The sequence below is a fragment of the Diceros bicornis genome, chromosome 7, assembly GCF_020826845.1.
Source record: "Diceros bicornis minor isolate mBicDic1 chromosome 7, mDicBic1.mat.cur, whole genome shotgun sequence".
NCBI classification, from domain to species: Eukaryota; Metazoa; Chordata; class Mammalia; order Perissodactyla; family Rhinocerotidae; genus Diceros; species Diceros bicornis.
In genome coordinates, this window is record NC_080746.1 from 13,910,210 (window position 1) to 13,927,970 (window position 17,761).

The 17,761-nt window shown below is 46.1% G+C and overlaps 1 protein-coding gene across 13 annotated transcripts in view; it reads right to left on the reverse strand.

The window, feature by feature from the left end:
- GRAMD1B (GRAM domain containing 1B) overlaps positions 1–17,761 on the reverse strand; it is a 234,389-nt gene that overhangs the window by 52,559 nt on the left and 164,069 nt on the right. Inside the window, exon 1 of one of the 13 annotated variants that reach the window (XM_058544968.1) lies at positions 10,467–10,609. The exons of 11 other annotated variants lie outside the window; for them this stretch is intronic. In XM_058544968.1, coding sequence (XP_058400951.1) covers positions 10,467–10,528 — 62 coding nt within the window. In that variant the 5' untranslated portion in view covers positions 10,529–10,609. Of the gene's footprint in view, positions 1–10,345; positions 10,431–10,466; positions 10,610–17,761 lie in introns of those variants that run through there. One more of the 13 variants, XM_058544969.1, reaches the window with a different exon arrangement.

The window sequence follows — 17,761 nt, forward strand, 5'->3', positions numbered from 1 at the left end:
TTAGATCTAGCTGAAGTCCTTGAGAAACAGGGATACAGAAAGAGGACAAAGGCTCTTTGGGCTTTCTGCAGTGTCTCTCTTTGTAGCATCTCCCACCCACACTGGAGACACAGGAACCACTACATTATTTTGCTTGGCCTGTTTTTCCCATCCTCATACCTGGTGTAGTCCTGCGGGCACTGGTAGATTTTGTCAGCAAACTAGATCCCTCATCAGCCACCCAAACATTTTTTAGAACGCTGAGCAGAGCAGAATAGTTAGCTGGTATTCCAGCATTCCTCATTTGAGTTAACTTGTTGGCCTTCAGAGAAATCAATAATTTCTGCCCTAGAGATTGCAAAATAAGTACTGTCACCATGCACCCCTGTGCCTCCACCCACTCAGATTGACACAGCTCCTTTCCCTCTTTCTCGCCACAGTGGGCTCATTGCCAATCACATTTCCACCCCTCCTCCCCCAACCTGGACGCTTCCTGTCCACGTTATTGTTTCCTCTAAGCCCAGCCCTGCCACGACCTGGACGATCAAATGTGCAGCTGTATCGTTTCAGTGCCAGGATGCCGGTAACATTGTTAAGACTGTCTCATACATTCCAGGACACCCGAACCTAAAGGAAGAGCGTTTAATTAGAAATTCAGAAAGCCCATTTCAAATGATGCACTTGTTTACTGAGGGCCTGCTTGGGCCCCACAGGGTCAGGATTAATCTTCCAGTCTGTGGTGTCAGCAGGCTCAGGGTTGAATCCCAGCTCTGCCACTCGCTATGTGACCCCGGCCTCTAAGTCTCATTTTTATCATCGGACAAATGAGAGACGCTAATACCTATCTCACAGGACTGTTGTGTTAGATGAAATAACAGAAGTAAAATACGTAGTGCAGTGCCTGATACATAATAAATGCTATTCCCTGCTATTATTATTAAGAAGGCTTTTGTTCCCCTCTGTAAAATGTGGAATAAATATCCCTGCCCTCTTTCTCAGAGGGCTATATGGACATGCTTTAAATGCTCCCAAGCACTACTTTCTACAGTGGGGACCAGATCCACCCCACCTGGTGGGGTGCCTTCAAGTGCAGAATCCCAGCCCCACCCCCACTCAGTAAATGAAAATTTCCAGCAGACGGTCTAACGAATCTGCATTTTACACAAGCACCATAGGTGATTCTGATGCACTCTAAAATTTGAGAACCACTGCTCCCAAGGACTATCTTATAAGTATCAAGGGATAAGTGACATACCTGCCCCAGATAACAGAAACCTGCTTACAACTTTCTGAGTGTATCAGCTGCTCACTGTCTACCTGGCGGGTGGACTCGCTGAGACAGTAAATCAGCGAGCTTGTCATAAGAACCGCCAATGCAGAAGAAGCGGGAGTCACGTTGACGGGGAGTGGGCATGAGGATGTGGTTCTCAAGGTAAGGCTACGGCTCAGCACCCAAGAGGACAATGTTGTCTTCTTTAGGTATAGGTGCCCAACAAATATCATTAGAGCCCAAGCCCACAGCCATATTACAAGCACCTCATCCCTCCTTCCCTTTAGTAGCATCTGGTTAAAACGGATGCTGATATCTAGTGGTGCCTAATTCCTAACAGACAATTATTCTGTTATCCAGCTACATACCTCCCATCCCTGTACCAATTCTGAAGTTTCATCAATAATCCTCCTCAGTTCTTTAAAATAGCACTGCAAATATCCATGCAAATGAGCCAGCTCCACTGTGAACTTTCCCATAGCACATGCTCAAGTGTCTGAGAGAGAAGACCACAGGTGTATTTGCATATCATTTGCATGAAATTTACATGCTGCCTGCAAATGCCTCTATTAGGTCTGTCCACCTAAACTGGTTCCAAAGTCAGAGTTTACTGGGACTCTCTGAAGATGGTTGGGTTTCAATTCCTCTATGTATTCCTGCTTGTCACTTAACAGTGTCTCTGTACCCTCAAAACCACAGCACGGTACCTAGGAAGGGCAGACCCAACCAGAACTTTGGGGGCAGGGCGGGGGGAAGGGTGCCAAATCACAAATCCCAGCAGGGCCCCAAATTCCCCTTGGACCTTCCTTAGAGAGCAAAATACCAAGTCACTTGGAAAAAAATCTTCCCAGGCTTGCCTCACTCCTTATCATAACGTCTGGAGCTCTGGTCTTGGCTCCCTTTATCCATGAAAATAAAACTACAGTCTCAGGTCCCCACGGGATGACCGGTGCAGAGAAAGAGAAGGAAGGGCTCATGCACTTCAGTCCTCTCACTGTTATGTGAGAAGCACAGGCCCAAAGAAATGACACGACTGTCCACCATGGGGTTAACAAACAGCTGGACACCTCACCACCCAGACCCATGGTGCTCAACAGTGCAAGTCTCAGGGGCTTTTTCACCCACACTTCTTAGGACCCTGGAAAGGGGTGAAGGTTTGAAAGGATGAGAAATGTACCTTGTTTGCCCCTAAGAGGAGCTCCCCGTGACCATGTAAGGAACCCCCTCTCTGTGGGCCTATCACTTGGAATCTAAACCTGCCAACAACTCTGCCATGGAGTCCAGTTCCTTCTCTAAGGGAGAAAGCCAACTGTGGCTCTTGTGTCACACTGTGGTTTCCTGGTTGAAGAAAGGGGCCAGACAGCTTCTAGGAGAGATGCCTTTTTGTTATGGTGGTTGTTTTTAATGGCGTAAAGGTTCTCTTCCCAACTTGTGCTACAGCTGAGTCACAGCCTGGTCCCAGCACGCCACACTTGTCCTGGATATAGCAGCATGTTGCATTTCAGCAAGGGGCCGGACAGGAGAGGGCTCCCGGGATAATGCCTTTCTTTCCTATCACAGTTCGTACAATGCCAACCGCACAGCCTGACACAGAATGGGCCTCCCTCAACCGCTGCAACAGCAAGATTCTGACAGGGATGAACATCTTGTTCCCTCTCCTCTATGTGGGTAACTTGCTGAAATTCCCTGGGGGCTTTCCAGGTTGGGCCTTTGGGTGAAGTATACAAGGTGTTCATGGACAGGTTCTGCCTGAACTTTGGAACCAAGAAGGTGGAACTAAACTGTCGCCAGGTCAGACCACTGGCAGAGGAACCTTACAAACGGAAGCCTGACAGTGGTCCAGACTCACTAACTAGCCACTGGTCATCCAAACATTGGCTCACAGGGTCCACACTGGCCCAGGCCCTGTCCTCTCTCTGCACTCTGTCCCCCACTGGTCCCCATCTCTATAGATATCGAGTAGATAATTCAGGGCACTTCCTATGGCCCACAAGTTCCACTCACCCAACCCTCCTTCCCTATCTTGTTCAAGTACTTACGGAAAGCTAAAAAAAAAAATTTTTTAATCTTACAAGGGGAAGGAAAGGTGGCAGAGCCCATCCAAAACGTTTGTCGCGAGCTGACTAATTTAATACCTAGATACATTCTCATTAGGGATCTCCTTAAGCCTGGAAGGAATTCCTTGTTGTGGGAGCAAGTCCTAGCAGTGACTTCAGTTGCTGATGAATTTATTAACCAACAATTAACATAAGGGCAAGGTCCATGGACAGTCCTTGGCGAAGCTAAGAAAGGCAGGACTTTAGTTACCCTTCCACTGGTGTTCTCAGTCCAGAGAGGTGATGGGTAGAGAGAGGGCTGGAGACTGGGCAAAGGCTGTTGGCCTTTCCTACTCGGCCAAAGAGAAGAGATCCCTCATCACAATGGCTGGAGCCTCCATCCATCCCACTCCCCCATCCCCGGCTTTCCTGCAGCTTCTGTTCAGCCCAGAGTTTAGAATTCAATCCAGGAACAGGCATGACAAACACTATTTTTCATTTCCATGGAGACCAGGGCCTGCAATAGAACCAGGACTCCATGCCTGAAATGCCAACACAGCCTGACCCACTTTCCCTCTTTCTACAAAAACAAAGTAAGTTTGTTTGGGTCCTGCCAGAGCTGAGGGAGAAGCCAGAGCTCCTGTTATCTCTATGGACATTCTGAAGAGGAACAAACTATGACAACCTTTGAAAACTCTGATGATGCTACAGAACCAGTGTCGGAAGTCAGACATGAATTGTTTCACCCAAAGGGCTCATAGGCTGCACCAAATCCATTCTGCATCCTTGTCCTAACCTTCTGGAGGAAGAAGTTCTGTCCCCTAAGAGATGTACTTAATGACCAGAGATCCAACTCCTGGAATCTAAACTCAGGGAACTGCTTCCTCATCTTCATCTTGTACCACTTTCTCCCTCACTCTTTTCTGGCCTCCCTTCTGTTCATTGAACACACCAAGTTTACCCCTGCCTCAGGAGATCTGCTCTTGCTGGTCCCTCTGCCTAGAACTCTTCTTTTGGAGTTTTGAATTCTGATTCCTTTTCAACCTTCAGATCAAAGCTCAAATGTCACCTCCCCAGAGCAGCCTGTCTTGAAGGACCACTCAATCTAAAGTGGCCTCCCTGTCCCCAGGCAATCACTATCATATCATGCCATTTCCCCCTTTCATGGCACTTATCAGGAGCTGAAACTGTCTCGCTTTTTGTTGCTGTTGAGTTGTCTATCACTAAATTGAACGCTCCACAGGGGCTGGGGCCTTGTCTACTGTGTGGTTCCCCAGTGCCTCTAGAACAATGACATACACTGGCATCACAGATATGCACTGTATGAAAAGGAATGAGCTCTTTTTAAAGTTGCTCGTTCTATTGTTCAGCCATTAAGTTAGATATTTCTTTCTTGAGACTGAACCAAATCTGCCTTCTTATAACACCAGCCCCTTGGTTCTTATCCTGACTTCTGGATCCATGAAAACTAAAATATGACATCATTTCCAGACTGTTTGCTGGCCTGGTCACTTTGTCTAACAGACATCAGTGTATATGTCTGAGTTTAAATTCTGAGCTGGTTTGTGCCCTTGAGAAAAAAATCACTTTATCTTTCTATGCACCTGTGTTCCTTGTCTGTCGAATGATCAAAACCTACCTTACTAGGGTGAGAGGCAGAATCTTAAATAAATAAATAAATAAACAACCTAATTAGATAATGCATCCCCAAAGTAACGGGCATCCTATAATTGCTCAAGGAGCAAAAAAATTGTTAGAAGTAGAAAGTGAATTCCCAGTTAAGAAACTGAATCCTGTTTCTAAACTCTGTCCTTTCCACATGGCCAAGACAAGGGATGGGAACATAGATTGCTGCTATTCGATTTTCAGCTGGTCCCTACTTCCACAGGGCTGGGAGGACAAAGACTTAGATGAAGCAGAAGACACTGACATTAAACATAGGAACGTACTAGTACAATTTCCTTTCCCTAAGATTGTTCACAACAGGACAAACAGCCTAACACTGGAGACAGTCCTGCTGGGTTCACAGGCAGTATTGGCTGAACTAATCTATAATAATAGTCTGTAGTTTGGAAAGGGCCTTAGCAGTGATGTATTCCAACCTCCCACCAGATGCAAGAATTCCCTCTGCAAGGCCCTGACTACAGCCACCCAGCCTCTGCTTCAGATTTCCAATGAGAGAGAGCTTACCAGGTGGCCACATACAGGTTTGGAAAGCTCTAAAGGGAGTTTTAAGTGCCACGGTCCTAGTTTCTCCATGATTCTCAGTGATCATTATCCATCCAGTTCTCTCTGAGTTTCACAGTCTTTAGAAATTAAGCTAACCTTGCTGACTCGATGTCATTAAACAAGCATTTATTGAGCACCCACTATGCGCCTCCAACTTTGTGATACATATTCATCCTGGGCAGCAACCGTGTCATGGTTCTTTGTAGACACACAAAGATTAAATACACAATATTAAACCTGATATTGGGCACACAGTAGGGACTTAATTTTGTGTGTGTGTGTGTGTGTGTGTGTGAGGAAGATCAGCCCTGAGCTAACATTCATGCCAATCCTCCTCTTTTTTTGCTGAGGAAGACTGGCCCTGGGTTAACATCCGTGCCCATCTTCCTCCACTTTATATGGGACGCCACCACAGCATGGCTTGACAAGCGGTGCATCAGTGCGTGCCCGGGATCCGAACCTGGGCCGCCAGCAGCGGAGCGCACGCACTTAACTGCTATGCCACGGGGCCAGCCCCGGGACTTAATATTTTTAAACTTGACTATCAGTCTCAGCCAAATCTAAGTACAATCCTACCCAAAGTATTTCAGAAGTCTCAACACTCAGGAGAACAGGACCCTGTGAAAGCAGAAAGGTGCTAAGCTATCCCAGGGAGCCCCTTCCCAGAAAGCGATTTCCAATTCACTGGGGGGCCACAAACCACTGGAACAAGGCAGGAAGGAGTTCAACTGAATAGAACTTCCAGCTTCTTCTAAGTTTGCTCGTCAAGGGCTTCTCCCCCATCCTTAGCAGAAACGTTGCTACTAAAACTGAAAAGAACTTGTGCAGGATCCATCCATCCATCCACCCAACAAACAGGTGAAGAGACCACACTCTGTGCCAGGTAACGTTCTAGGCATTTGGAATACAGGCTGTACCTCTAAGGAACTCACAATCTGGTGGGAGATACAGACATGTCATTAAGTAACTAACACCATGCAATAAGAGCTACTTGGATTCAATCAAAACATCTCCCCTCGCCACCTGTGAAGGAAGCCAGGCAGTCCTGACTCAGCCCCTTCCCAGTGTATGATCTCGGGGCAAACCACTCCTCTCTGAGCCTCAGCTTGTGAGAAGAATGAGTGTGAATGCCACCGAATCTCCACAAAGACTCAAGAGGAGGATGACAAAGAGCATATAAAGGATGCACCGTGAACTACTGAGAGCAGTAGCTTCTCTGAGACAGAAGGACTCAGATCTAAATTAGACAAAGGTCCAGAAACAAGATCCAGGCAGTCTGGGCCCCTAGTTAATTTAGCACCACCAGCTTTCCCTCCGGTCAGGGCCACACCACCTCAGGTATCAAAGGTTGTTGTCACACTGTCAGAAGAAAGTTCCTAGCCAGGCAGTCAGCCTGAGGGGTGTGCAGGGTGTATGTGGAGGAGAGGAAATAACAGCATTCGGTGCACCCTGCCCCTCCTGTCACTCCTCGCTCACCTCAGTGTTAGAGCCAAGTGGAAGGCTAATCCCTTCCTGACCCTTATGTATTCAAACCCAGTTCTGACTTACTTTTCTGCTAGAGATCAAACAGAAACAGGCCCAAGAATAACCATTATGTTAAAATCATAGAAATTTTAGAACAAACAGGATGGGAAGAGGTCAGCCCATCTGCCTGGCTGCAGGCAGATACCACGCCACCCAAGAGAGAATTTATCCTAATTTAAAGTAGATTCTGGGTACAAAATTCCAAGGCTTCCCTTTGTGACCCTTCTCATTGTCTCCTGCTACCATCAGGAATTTCTTCATGATTGCAACAAAAATCTGTTATGATGCACTTAACACCATTTTCTTCTATTCCAGTTTTCCTGACGTGAGGTCAGTTCATTAGCTATAACCCTCCTTCCTTGTTCCTATCCTCCTTTCTTTGGGTGGAATGATTCTAAGCCTCAAAGCTATTTTCAGAAGTTAAAAATCATTTCTTCTACATCATCTCCACCAAATCTTTGTTTAGATTATATCTCAAGTGACACAGAAGTAATTAATTGACGATGTAACTCATTTCACCTTTGGGCAACTCTTTTTATTTTAAGCTCAAACTGTTTCCTGTGGTTTCCTACCAAAGGCCCTATTTCTACCCAATTGGCAGCCACAGAATAAATCGGATTCCTGTTCCACATGCAATTTTAACGTGGCTCTCATGCTTCCTCAGCCTTTTCTCCTCCAGACTTGCTAGTCCCTCCAGCCATCCCTCACATAGCATGGGTATGGATCCCTCAGCCATTGGGTTCACTCTCCTCTGAATGAATTCCAGTTCATCTCAATCTCCCTTAAACTGTGGAGCCCAGAAATAGATGTAATAGTGCAAGAGAAGTGCTCTGAGAGCAGAACCATTGACCCATGTGCTTTGGAAATTAGAGTGCAAACATATATTTTTGAAGTCATCTTCTGAATCAGGGGAATCTGGAATTAGTCACTATTCTCTTATGAGTCTCTGGTTATAGCCTACAGGCTAAAGAGGGTGCATGCATGTGTAACATATGTGTGCATATCCCCATAAGGAACACCCCCCACTTATTCCCCCAACCAGACAAACCCGGGAGTTCCGGTGGGATGATGAAGGATCCACCCACCTCTCACCCAACTCAGGTTAGACTACAATTCCGAACGTTTATATGAATATCTCCAGGCCAGATGCAAAACCACAGCCCTTAGAGATTCTCTTATCTAGAGATGTCAAGTCCTTAGCAAATGTTTTCCCTCCTAAGTCCAAACATTTGTTACCTGACTTACAGATAAGCTGAAGTTTTGCCTGATTGGCCGGGAGTAATACTGTGAGGTTCCGAGGTCATTAGGAAAACTGAATCCAGCCGTGTCTTGTCCATAACCAGGAATAGAAGGGTGCGTGTGTGCAAACATCTGTATAGCAAAGGGTGCCTGCACCGTCTACACTTTACTAAGGAGGTCTCAGGTGATCATCAGGACCTTCTAAGCAGGACTGTCTAAATCGGGGGTCAGCAAACTACAACCTACGGGCCAAACCCAGCCTGCCACCCGTTTTTGTATGACCCATGAGCTACGAATGGTTTTTACGTTTTTAAATGGTTAAAAAAAAAAAAAAGAATATCTTGTGACATGTGAAAACTATATGAAATGAAAATTTCAGAGTCCATAAATAAACTTTTAATGGGAACACAGCCATGCACATAGGTTGGTATATTGTCTGTGGCTGCTTCTGCCGTACAAAGCAGAGTTGAGTCGGTGTCAGGGAGACAGCAGGGCCCACAAAGCCTAAAATATTTACTTTCCGGCCCTTTACCGAAACAGTTGGCCAAACCTTGGTCTAACAATGTATGACCTTGGAAAGGTCTTTTCTGGGAGCCTGCTTCTCCTCTGTCAAGTTGGGGAGGAGGGTGTCTGCGTCCCACAGACAGGGAATCTGTGCTTGATGACTCCACAAGTTGGGGGAAGGGGCTCCTGGCTTGCTCTCCCCTGCAGAGGAAATTTGTACGGCAGGAAAGGAGTTTTTTTCTAAGTAGAGTGATAAAAACTCCCATTCCTTCATTCTCTCCCAATGGGGTACTACTTTCCAGGGCCTTGACACTGACACTCTCCTGCCACAGGCAGCCCCCAAAGACATCCCTTTCTCCTTCCCTTCTTCCAAGGCCAGCTTTTTCCACCCTGGTCCTAAACTTTCAACTGTGGAGTGCTATCCAAAGCAAAGGAGAAAAATGTGCCCTCCGCTCAAGGCTGGCTGAGGATAGAGGCGAGGCGGGAAGCAGAGGAGAGAGGGGGCGTCCACCGAAGCACAGTGTGCCAGCAAGTGTCAGAGCAGGTAGAAAGGCAAAAGTCCTTCCCCGGCCCTGGCTGAGCCTTGGCTGAGTCCTCAGGGAGACAGAGAGCTCAAGTTCTCCCCCACCCTCCACTTGCCTAAATCAAGCAAATAACTAACAATGCAAGGAGGTGTGGGGGAGGAAGGCCCAGCCACTGGGTATCTATTTTCTGAAAACACATGGCAAATCTCTGAGCCAAATGCAGGCTAAGCCAAAGAAAAAACAAACCCCTTTATTTCCCTGAGACGGAGCTATCAACTTCCCTCTCACCCTCTCCTTCCGCTACCCAGATCCATGCATCCCATGGCTCTCCCCCTGTGGGACAAGCAGTTTCTGTCCATATCTGAGAGGGTGGCCTGTCTTACAACCTGCCAGCCTGCCTCCCTCCCTAGCTACCCACTGCTCTGGTCACCTCTCCCCCACCAGGGGCACCCCAGAGCCAAGTTGCTGGGTAGAGAACAGGAGCACATGGCCTGTCCACACCTCCCCCAGAGGCACCGGCCAGCTCTCCATGACGCACCGCTAATTCAATCCTCTGCCCTCCTTTCTCCAAGTCAGAGGACCCTGAATAAGTCTTGCTGGCCAAGGGGAGCCTATCAGCCCCAACTCAACCCCTCCCTCCAACCAACGTGGACCCACCCCTCAGAGCTCCAAAGCTCAGCTCGCAGTGCTGCTATGGAGGAGGGGAGGAAGGAGGAGAGAAGAGCTAGGGAGGGAAAAGAATGTGGCATCTCTGCAGCATGATGTCACACTGGCTGCTTTCGGATCCCCCAACACAGAACAGAAGCAAACAACATGGACTCCGGATTTACTCTGCCTTGAAAGGTTCGTGTTCTCGGCAGCTCCTCGGAGCAGCCTGAGCCAGTTGGAAAAAGCACACAGCCAGGCAGAGAGGTCCTGGCTACAGCCCCCAGGGCCCCAACGCGACCCGGCATAGCCACCCCTTCAAAAAAATCCCCCGAGGAAACAAAGATAGACTGACACATACACACACACAAGCGTCAGCACGAGTTAGCACTAACCTGGAAGCCATTAGGAACGGTAGTAGAGTGCAGTGCAGAGAGGAACTCATTCATTCATGCATTGGGCAGTGGGGGGCGGGGGCGGGGAGCGGGGGCCCTGAGGACGCCGGAGGGCACTCACCTCCATGACCACCCCACAGCCCAGTTTCTAATGGGGGAAGGGAGTGGGGGCAGGGCTCTCATAAGCTGGGGGAGCTTCCTTTCTCTGCTGCTTCGCACAGCTCTGGAATTTTAAGCATGACTCCCCTTTATTTTCTTTTCCCCCACCTCCCTCTGCGGCTGTTATTTGGTGTGGCCGTGCAGGCGAACAGAAGTCCCTCTCTCCCTCACCCTTGCTCCCTTTCTCTCTCCCTCTGCCTCTGCCTCCCTCACAGACAGCTGTTCGCCAGCTCCTGCACGCACGCGCACAGGCGCACAGACACACTCAGACACGCACCCCTCTTGCGCACAGACACACGCGCGCGCATACACACGCGCACACCCCCTGCCGCCTGCCGCTTTACATAATGCAACTCTTTGGTGCAGTCAGCTTGCCAGCTCTCAATTATTCATGCCAGCTTGGAGAACAGAGCCACTGGGGCTGCGGGCGTTACTTCCTCTTCATCCGCAAATCTGACAAAACACAAGCTGATGCTCCAGAGAGAGTGTGCTCCCTTTGCCGCCACCAATTATTTCCCAGGTGTTGCCTATCAGGTCAACCTGTATCAAGGAGGTGACACTAAATCAAAACACAGGCGCCTGGCTCAAAATAGAGCCTTGCATCTTTCAAATGCTGACAGCTGCTCTCCCTGCCTGAGCTTTGAGAATAGAGGAAAAGCGGAAGGCAGCAGCACTGGAGACCATAATCTGCAAAAGAAAATGGCTGAGGGCCTCTTCAGGGTAGCTTCTCCCGGACTTCCAAGGCGGCAGAGACACTTGCTTCTTGAACAGGTCAGACTGTTCAGGACAGAACAGGATGAGAAAATAACACTTAAGTAAAGCACTTACATTCATGACAAAGCAGGGTCATCTGAGTTTTCAAACTCTAAGCTGCGCCTCCTAAAATTGTTTTTTCTCCTGTCTATTCACTGAAATGCAGTGTTGGCACTGAAACACCAAATTCAACTGAGCCCCCAGACGAATGCTCTGTCAGAGGAGAGGTGTACTATTCAACGATATTAATGAATATTTTGAAAGTCATTTGTGGCTTACAAAGCACTTTCACTCCTGTTAATTCATTTGATTCCCACAACAATCATCTATATAGGGCTCATTATGACCACATCTAACATAAGGATGCTGAGCCCTGGATGGGTGGAAGGCCCCGAGGCAAGAAAGGCTGAACTGGGAATCCAGGTCACCTGACTCTAAACCCCATGATAATGAGCTACCTAACACCCGAACTATGACTGTGAATCTGTGGAGAACCATCCTCACCTTCTGAGGGAGTGGCAGTGGAAACCCAAACCGTCCAAAACAAACAACAAAAACAATGATGCTGGTTAGCCCAATGTTTCTCAAACTTTAATCACCTGAGGATCTTGTTAAACCGGATTCTGACTTCTGGGTCTGGGGAGGGCCCAGGGTCGACCTTTCTGCCAAACTCCCAGGTGATGCCCATGTTGCTATTCCATGGACCACACTTTGAGTTGTAAAGGGTTAGCTTATGCATTCTCGCTCTTTGGATGTTCCTAAAAGACTGAGTTTTGTCTGTCTGCAGCAGCTGCACAGGATTACATGCTGATGGTGAATATTAATTATTATCCATTGATGTCACTTGTGACCTGCTCCCCAGACTCATCCTGACAGCTAATACTTCTTGGGCATATGCTGGGAAAAAGTCTCATTCTGGGATTGCCAAGCCCTACAGGCACATCGTGAAAGGTCTTCCCAGGACTGTTTCTGTCTGCAGCCTGTTGACAGAACAGCAGCCTCAAGGTATCTAGGAAGCACCTGAGTTTGGGCCGTCTGGCCCCCACCTCAGTTACCTAGAACAATTTCAGCTCCAAAGAAAAGTGTACTGGTAATGCCCTGGGACACGAGCCCTACCCCAGTTCTACCCACCCCTACTTGTCTGGCTCAAGTTCCACCTCTTCTGAAATGCCTTTCTTGCTCTGAACCACCCACCTGCCTCCTCTTCTGTTGGACTTGGGAGTCAGATCTGCATCCAAGGCTAAGTCTTGCTGCTTTCTGGCTGTGACCCTGAGTAAGTCTCCCACCTACCCCTACCTCAGACTCAGTTTCTTCATCTGAAAAAGTCAATAATATGTATTTCCTCCCTTACATTGTTGAAAATGATGAAATAAAATAAAGGCATGGAAGACCACCCAAGAGAAGTTGGCTACCTCCTCCAACCCTGCCCTTATAAACTACAGTACACAATTTAGAACTTAATTGTAGAGTCTGTTGTTCCCTCTGTTGGTTTTATCTCCCTAGGAAGATTGTAGGCTATTTCTTTCATGTCCCTCCAACATGTAGGTGTCCTGGGTATGGCACAGGTATTCAGTAAATACCTTTGCACTGAATGTCCTGTCCTCCAGTAAGACAGCAAACAAAGGGGTTGCTGAAGCCAACCGGCCGGCACCCTAGTCCTGGCTCCTCCACTCAGTATGTGACTGTGGACAAATCATGCTAACTTTGCAGGGGCTTTGCTTCTTCCACTGTAAAACGCAGAGATTCATTTTTCTTCCAAAACAGCTCTACATAGCCCTATATTGTTAGTATCTTCATGGTAGCTGATAGCTGTTGGTTAAAAGGGCAGGCGCAGAGATCAGACAAACCTCATGCAAACACTGGTTCTCAATGACTAATTTTCTGACCTGTGAAAAGCTAACCTCACTAAGCTCCAGACTTCTTAATCTTTAAAGTAATCACAAAAATAAAAGACTCTTACTGGATCGTGTGAGGATTAAATGAGGTAAATACATGTAACAAACTTTTCACTATATCTGATACAAAGTATCTGTCCAATAAATGAAAACTATTATTATTATCAATACTTGTCAAAAACAATAGCTATTTTTGTGTGTGTGTGTGAGGAAGATGGGCCCTGAGCTAACATCCGTTGCCAATCCTCCTCTTTTTTCGCTGAGGAAGATTGGCCCTGGGCTAACATCCGTGCCCGTCTGCCTCTACTTTATATGGGACGCAGCCACAGCATGGCTTGACAAGCGGTGCATCGGTCCGCACCCCGGGATTCGAACCTGTGAACCCCAGACCGCTGAAGCGGAGCACACCAACTTAACCGCTATGCCACCGGGCCAGCCCCAACAATAGCTATTTTTGAAAAGCACAATGAAAGATATTTTCTAGTGGTGAGACAAGTATTCAGAAGACTTCAATTGAGTCTGAGTCTAAGAAAATCTCAGCTCCTTAAGATGCATGAGGTATGTGCACGGTATTTCCTCAGTCACCAAAGTGTCCTTCGCCTGCTCCTCCCAAACTGGACCTCATTAAATATAAGCAAGTTACAGAGCAAGCAAATCAGAGAAATCTGGACTATGTCTACTGTGTTATAAAATGTAAGCCTTTCTTTCATAATTAGAAGCTTCTCACTTGAGCTACATAAAACCAAAATTATCCTGGTAATAAATAGAAACAGAAAGAGTACTTTCTATGTGCAATTTGCTAAGTCTCTGATGTGAATGATGGTATTTAATCCTACCAACAACGTTTAGAAACAGGTACTTATCACCCCATTTTTCTGATGAGGAAACTGAGAGGTAGAGGGTTTAATAACTTTCCTATAGTATATGGTTAATTAACAGTAAATTATTAGTTAATTTCAGTATCTGAAACCCAGATTGCCTTACCTGAGTCCCACCTGTAACAGTTATGTTGCGTATGAAAAGCAGGTGCTACTGACTTGTCATCAGGAGGGCAAGGGCCTTTTTTACTAACAGTGTTTATAGATTTGCTCTGCTCCCCTCATCCTCCTTGAAAGGCACAGCACAAACTCGGAGGAGGCCAGCTGAGTCCAAGAGATCACACACTGTGATCATAACAAAGCTAACCGGACTTTCACAGATGGAACTCAATGGGTCCCCGGACCCAATCTCCACATTTTCACAGCTATTTGGTGCCTAAATTCCCAAACTGGTTTTCTGCAAATGAACTTAGGAAACTGAGGTATAAGTAGGTACTTTTTTATGAATTAAATGTTTCCCTTAGAGATAGAGAAAACTGACATCAGTTTCTATTTTTGAAAAGAAAAGAGATTTATGCAAGTCCTGTGCAGTATCAAAAGCACTTTCCAAAGAGCACTCTGGAGGAATCGGGGGAAGAAAGAGAAGTTAAGGTATACCTGCAAATCCAGTTGAACCAAATATTCCCATTTACCCCAGGCCTATTCAATCACATTCTGTAACATGAAGGTTGGTGTCTACACAGCATCTTGTTCACCTCAAGTGCTTAATAACTGTTGTTGACAAGAATGAGAGACAGAGATAATAAAGGATAACGTCTTATATCTTTGAATCCTACTCCATCCCAACAAAAACAAGACTTTTTACATAGTAAGTACTTCAAACATTTTAACTAAATCTGAATTTGTTGAATTATGGGGAATGACAGGCAAAAGTGAACCTGATTATACTACTATCATCATCCAAACCACAGGTGCTTTTATAAAGCATAAACATCGAGGCAATTCCTGAAGTGTGGGGTAAGTCCAAGAAGGAAAAGGAACAGAGATCTAACATTTACTGGGAATCTACCATGTGTTAGGCACATATTTTATTTATTTATACAACTTTTATTTAATCAAACAGATGAGCAAACTGAGTATAGAAGCCTACCCTTACCCAAGGTCATGCAGGTATTTCTCGAATCCATGTCTGCAGTATACCATGTTACTCCATAAATAACATCTACTAAGTAAAAGCACTTCAAAGGTCACTGCACTTAATCATAACAGGTTACAATCACAATATTGCATTTAACCCTCAAAATAACTCTGCAAAGTAAGTTCCATCGTTCCCACTTAGGCCAATTGTCCATTCATTGCCCCTCAGCTCCAAATCCATCCTCCTTTGCCCTGTCTTGTCATGCTGGAGCTGGACCCTGTGAACATTTCGCCAGCTTTCCAGTGAGTCTCACTGGCATCCCAGCAGTGAGTTTCCAATTTATCTGCCCCAGCCTGCAGCACCTCAGGAACCTTCTGGGCCAGACACTGGGCCATAGCCACACCCTCTCCAATGAGCTCTGAATCTTAGCCTTGCGTGGGGAGCACCACTAGAAGTTTGTTCCTCCGTTGGGTGCTCTGCCTCAATCCTACAGGTAGTGGTTGTTTCCTACATCTGTTATTCCTGCATTCTTTAGAGTCCTCTGTACCCTTTTACTTGTTAATGATTCTTAATATTAAATCTTCCCTGTTCAATCTATTGGTGTGGTTTCTACCTCCCGACTGGACGCTTGCTGATGTACTGCTATAGCCATGACCGTAAAGGAGCTCAGATGAGTAAGACATTATGCCTGCCCTCAAGTTATGCGGTAACAATAAAATGGCTAAAAACGTGTCGAGTATTCTATGAGCCAGACACAGTTTCTATACATTTCATATGTATTCCCTCCTTTAATCCTCACATCAACCCTAGTTTACAGATAAGGAAATTGATATATCTCAGAGATTAAATAATTTTCCCTGATCACACCGATGGTAGACAAGAGAAACCAAGATTCATCTCCCTGCATTCTGACTTCAGAGTCCATTCTCAGCCATGTTGCAATGCTGCTTCCATCAACTGGCTGTTGCCAAAGAGCAAAAGGGGGCAACGAAGCAGAAGTGGGACAAACACAACAGTCTTTCATAAAGTTTGGAAGAAAAAAGAAAGAAAAAACTTAAATTATTAGCCAGAGAGGTCAACATACGTCCAATGAATTAAAAAAACGAGACGGGGTCATGAAGGGTCTTTGAAGTCAGTCCTTGTGGTGTAAAAGAGTTGGTTCACCCCAATCATCAGGTACTCAGGAGACCCTATTAAACTACTCTTTCCAGAATTAATGCTCAGGACATCGCCCATGTTTTATGAACCATTAATGCAAGAGAACTGATGGTCCACAGATTTCCACTCTGCCCTCTCTGACTGAGGGTGTCCAAATGGGTATATTGATTGCCTCTGACCCGCTGTAACCCGAGACCTCTCATTAATACTGCATCTCTCACATGAGGAGCAATGATGTCTATGTAATCAAAACCCGAAGCAAGAAATGGCCAGAACTATGGGGAGAGGGAGCCAAGGATTCAGACAGCTCTAACACCACTCCTGCTCTATAGCATACCAACACTGCCACTAAACCAGTGCCCACCTTTAGGTCAAGCATTAGCAGATGTAAAAGCCTTCCCTAGAGCTAAATTCAGCCCAGAAGGATAAAAAGATGAAGACCCTAGCCCACTGGGAACAAAACTTGCTGGGGTTAGGGCTCCTTCCACATATTAGGCAAAGCTCATATCATGCATGCCAACTCTCTCCCCCAATTTTCTTGTAACCCTATCCAAACAGAACAATCAGCCCCTGAGTGTCACCTTTTTCTTTGCTAAACGTTGCCAACCATCAATTTTAGATTTTCAACCAGGATCAATGATAAATCCAATGAATAGTCTGTGCCACTAGTTCTCAAACTTTGCTGCACTTTGCAATCACCTAGGAGTTTTTACACATCCCAACGCCCAGGTCACACCCCGTAACAATTAAATCAGAATGTCTGGGAGTGAGAGCCAGGCATCAGCATTTTTTAAAGATCCACAGGTGATTGCAATGTACCCAAGTTTAGAAATCACTGGTCCATACGATTTTTTCTTTTCTTTTTGGTGAGGAAGATTGGCCCTGAACTAACATCTGTTGCCAATCTTCCTCTTTTTGCTCAGAAGATTGGCTCTGAGCTAACATCTGTGCTTATCTTCCTCTATTTTGTATGTGGGATGCCGCCACAGCACGGCTTGATGAGTGGTGCATCAGTCTGTGCCCTGGAATAGAACCTGAGAACCCCGGGCCACCAAAGGGGAGCACGTGAACTTAACCACTACACCACAGGGCCGGCCCCTGGTCCATACAATTTTAACCTTAATTCTCCAGTAATGTAGTATAGACATTACTTCTGAAAGTATAGTCTAGTGATCTGTATTTAATCCTGTATTTAAATGTATTTAATCTGTATTTAATTTAATCCAAGACACTTTTCCTCACTTTTTATGATTTTCCATATAATACTTAGAGTGAACACTCATTGAGAATTATGTGCTAGGCTTCGTTCTAGGCACTTTATGAAGGTACATTGGGTTCTATCTCATTTAATCTTACTATTCCAATTTCACAGAAAAGAAATTGAGTCAAAGAGATTATGAGCACGTCTGCAAGTTTACTGAGTACACCTGAGATATCATTCATCAGGGACTAGAGACTTTAACAAATTTAAAAAGGTCAAATTCTCCCAGGTTAT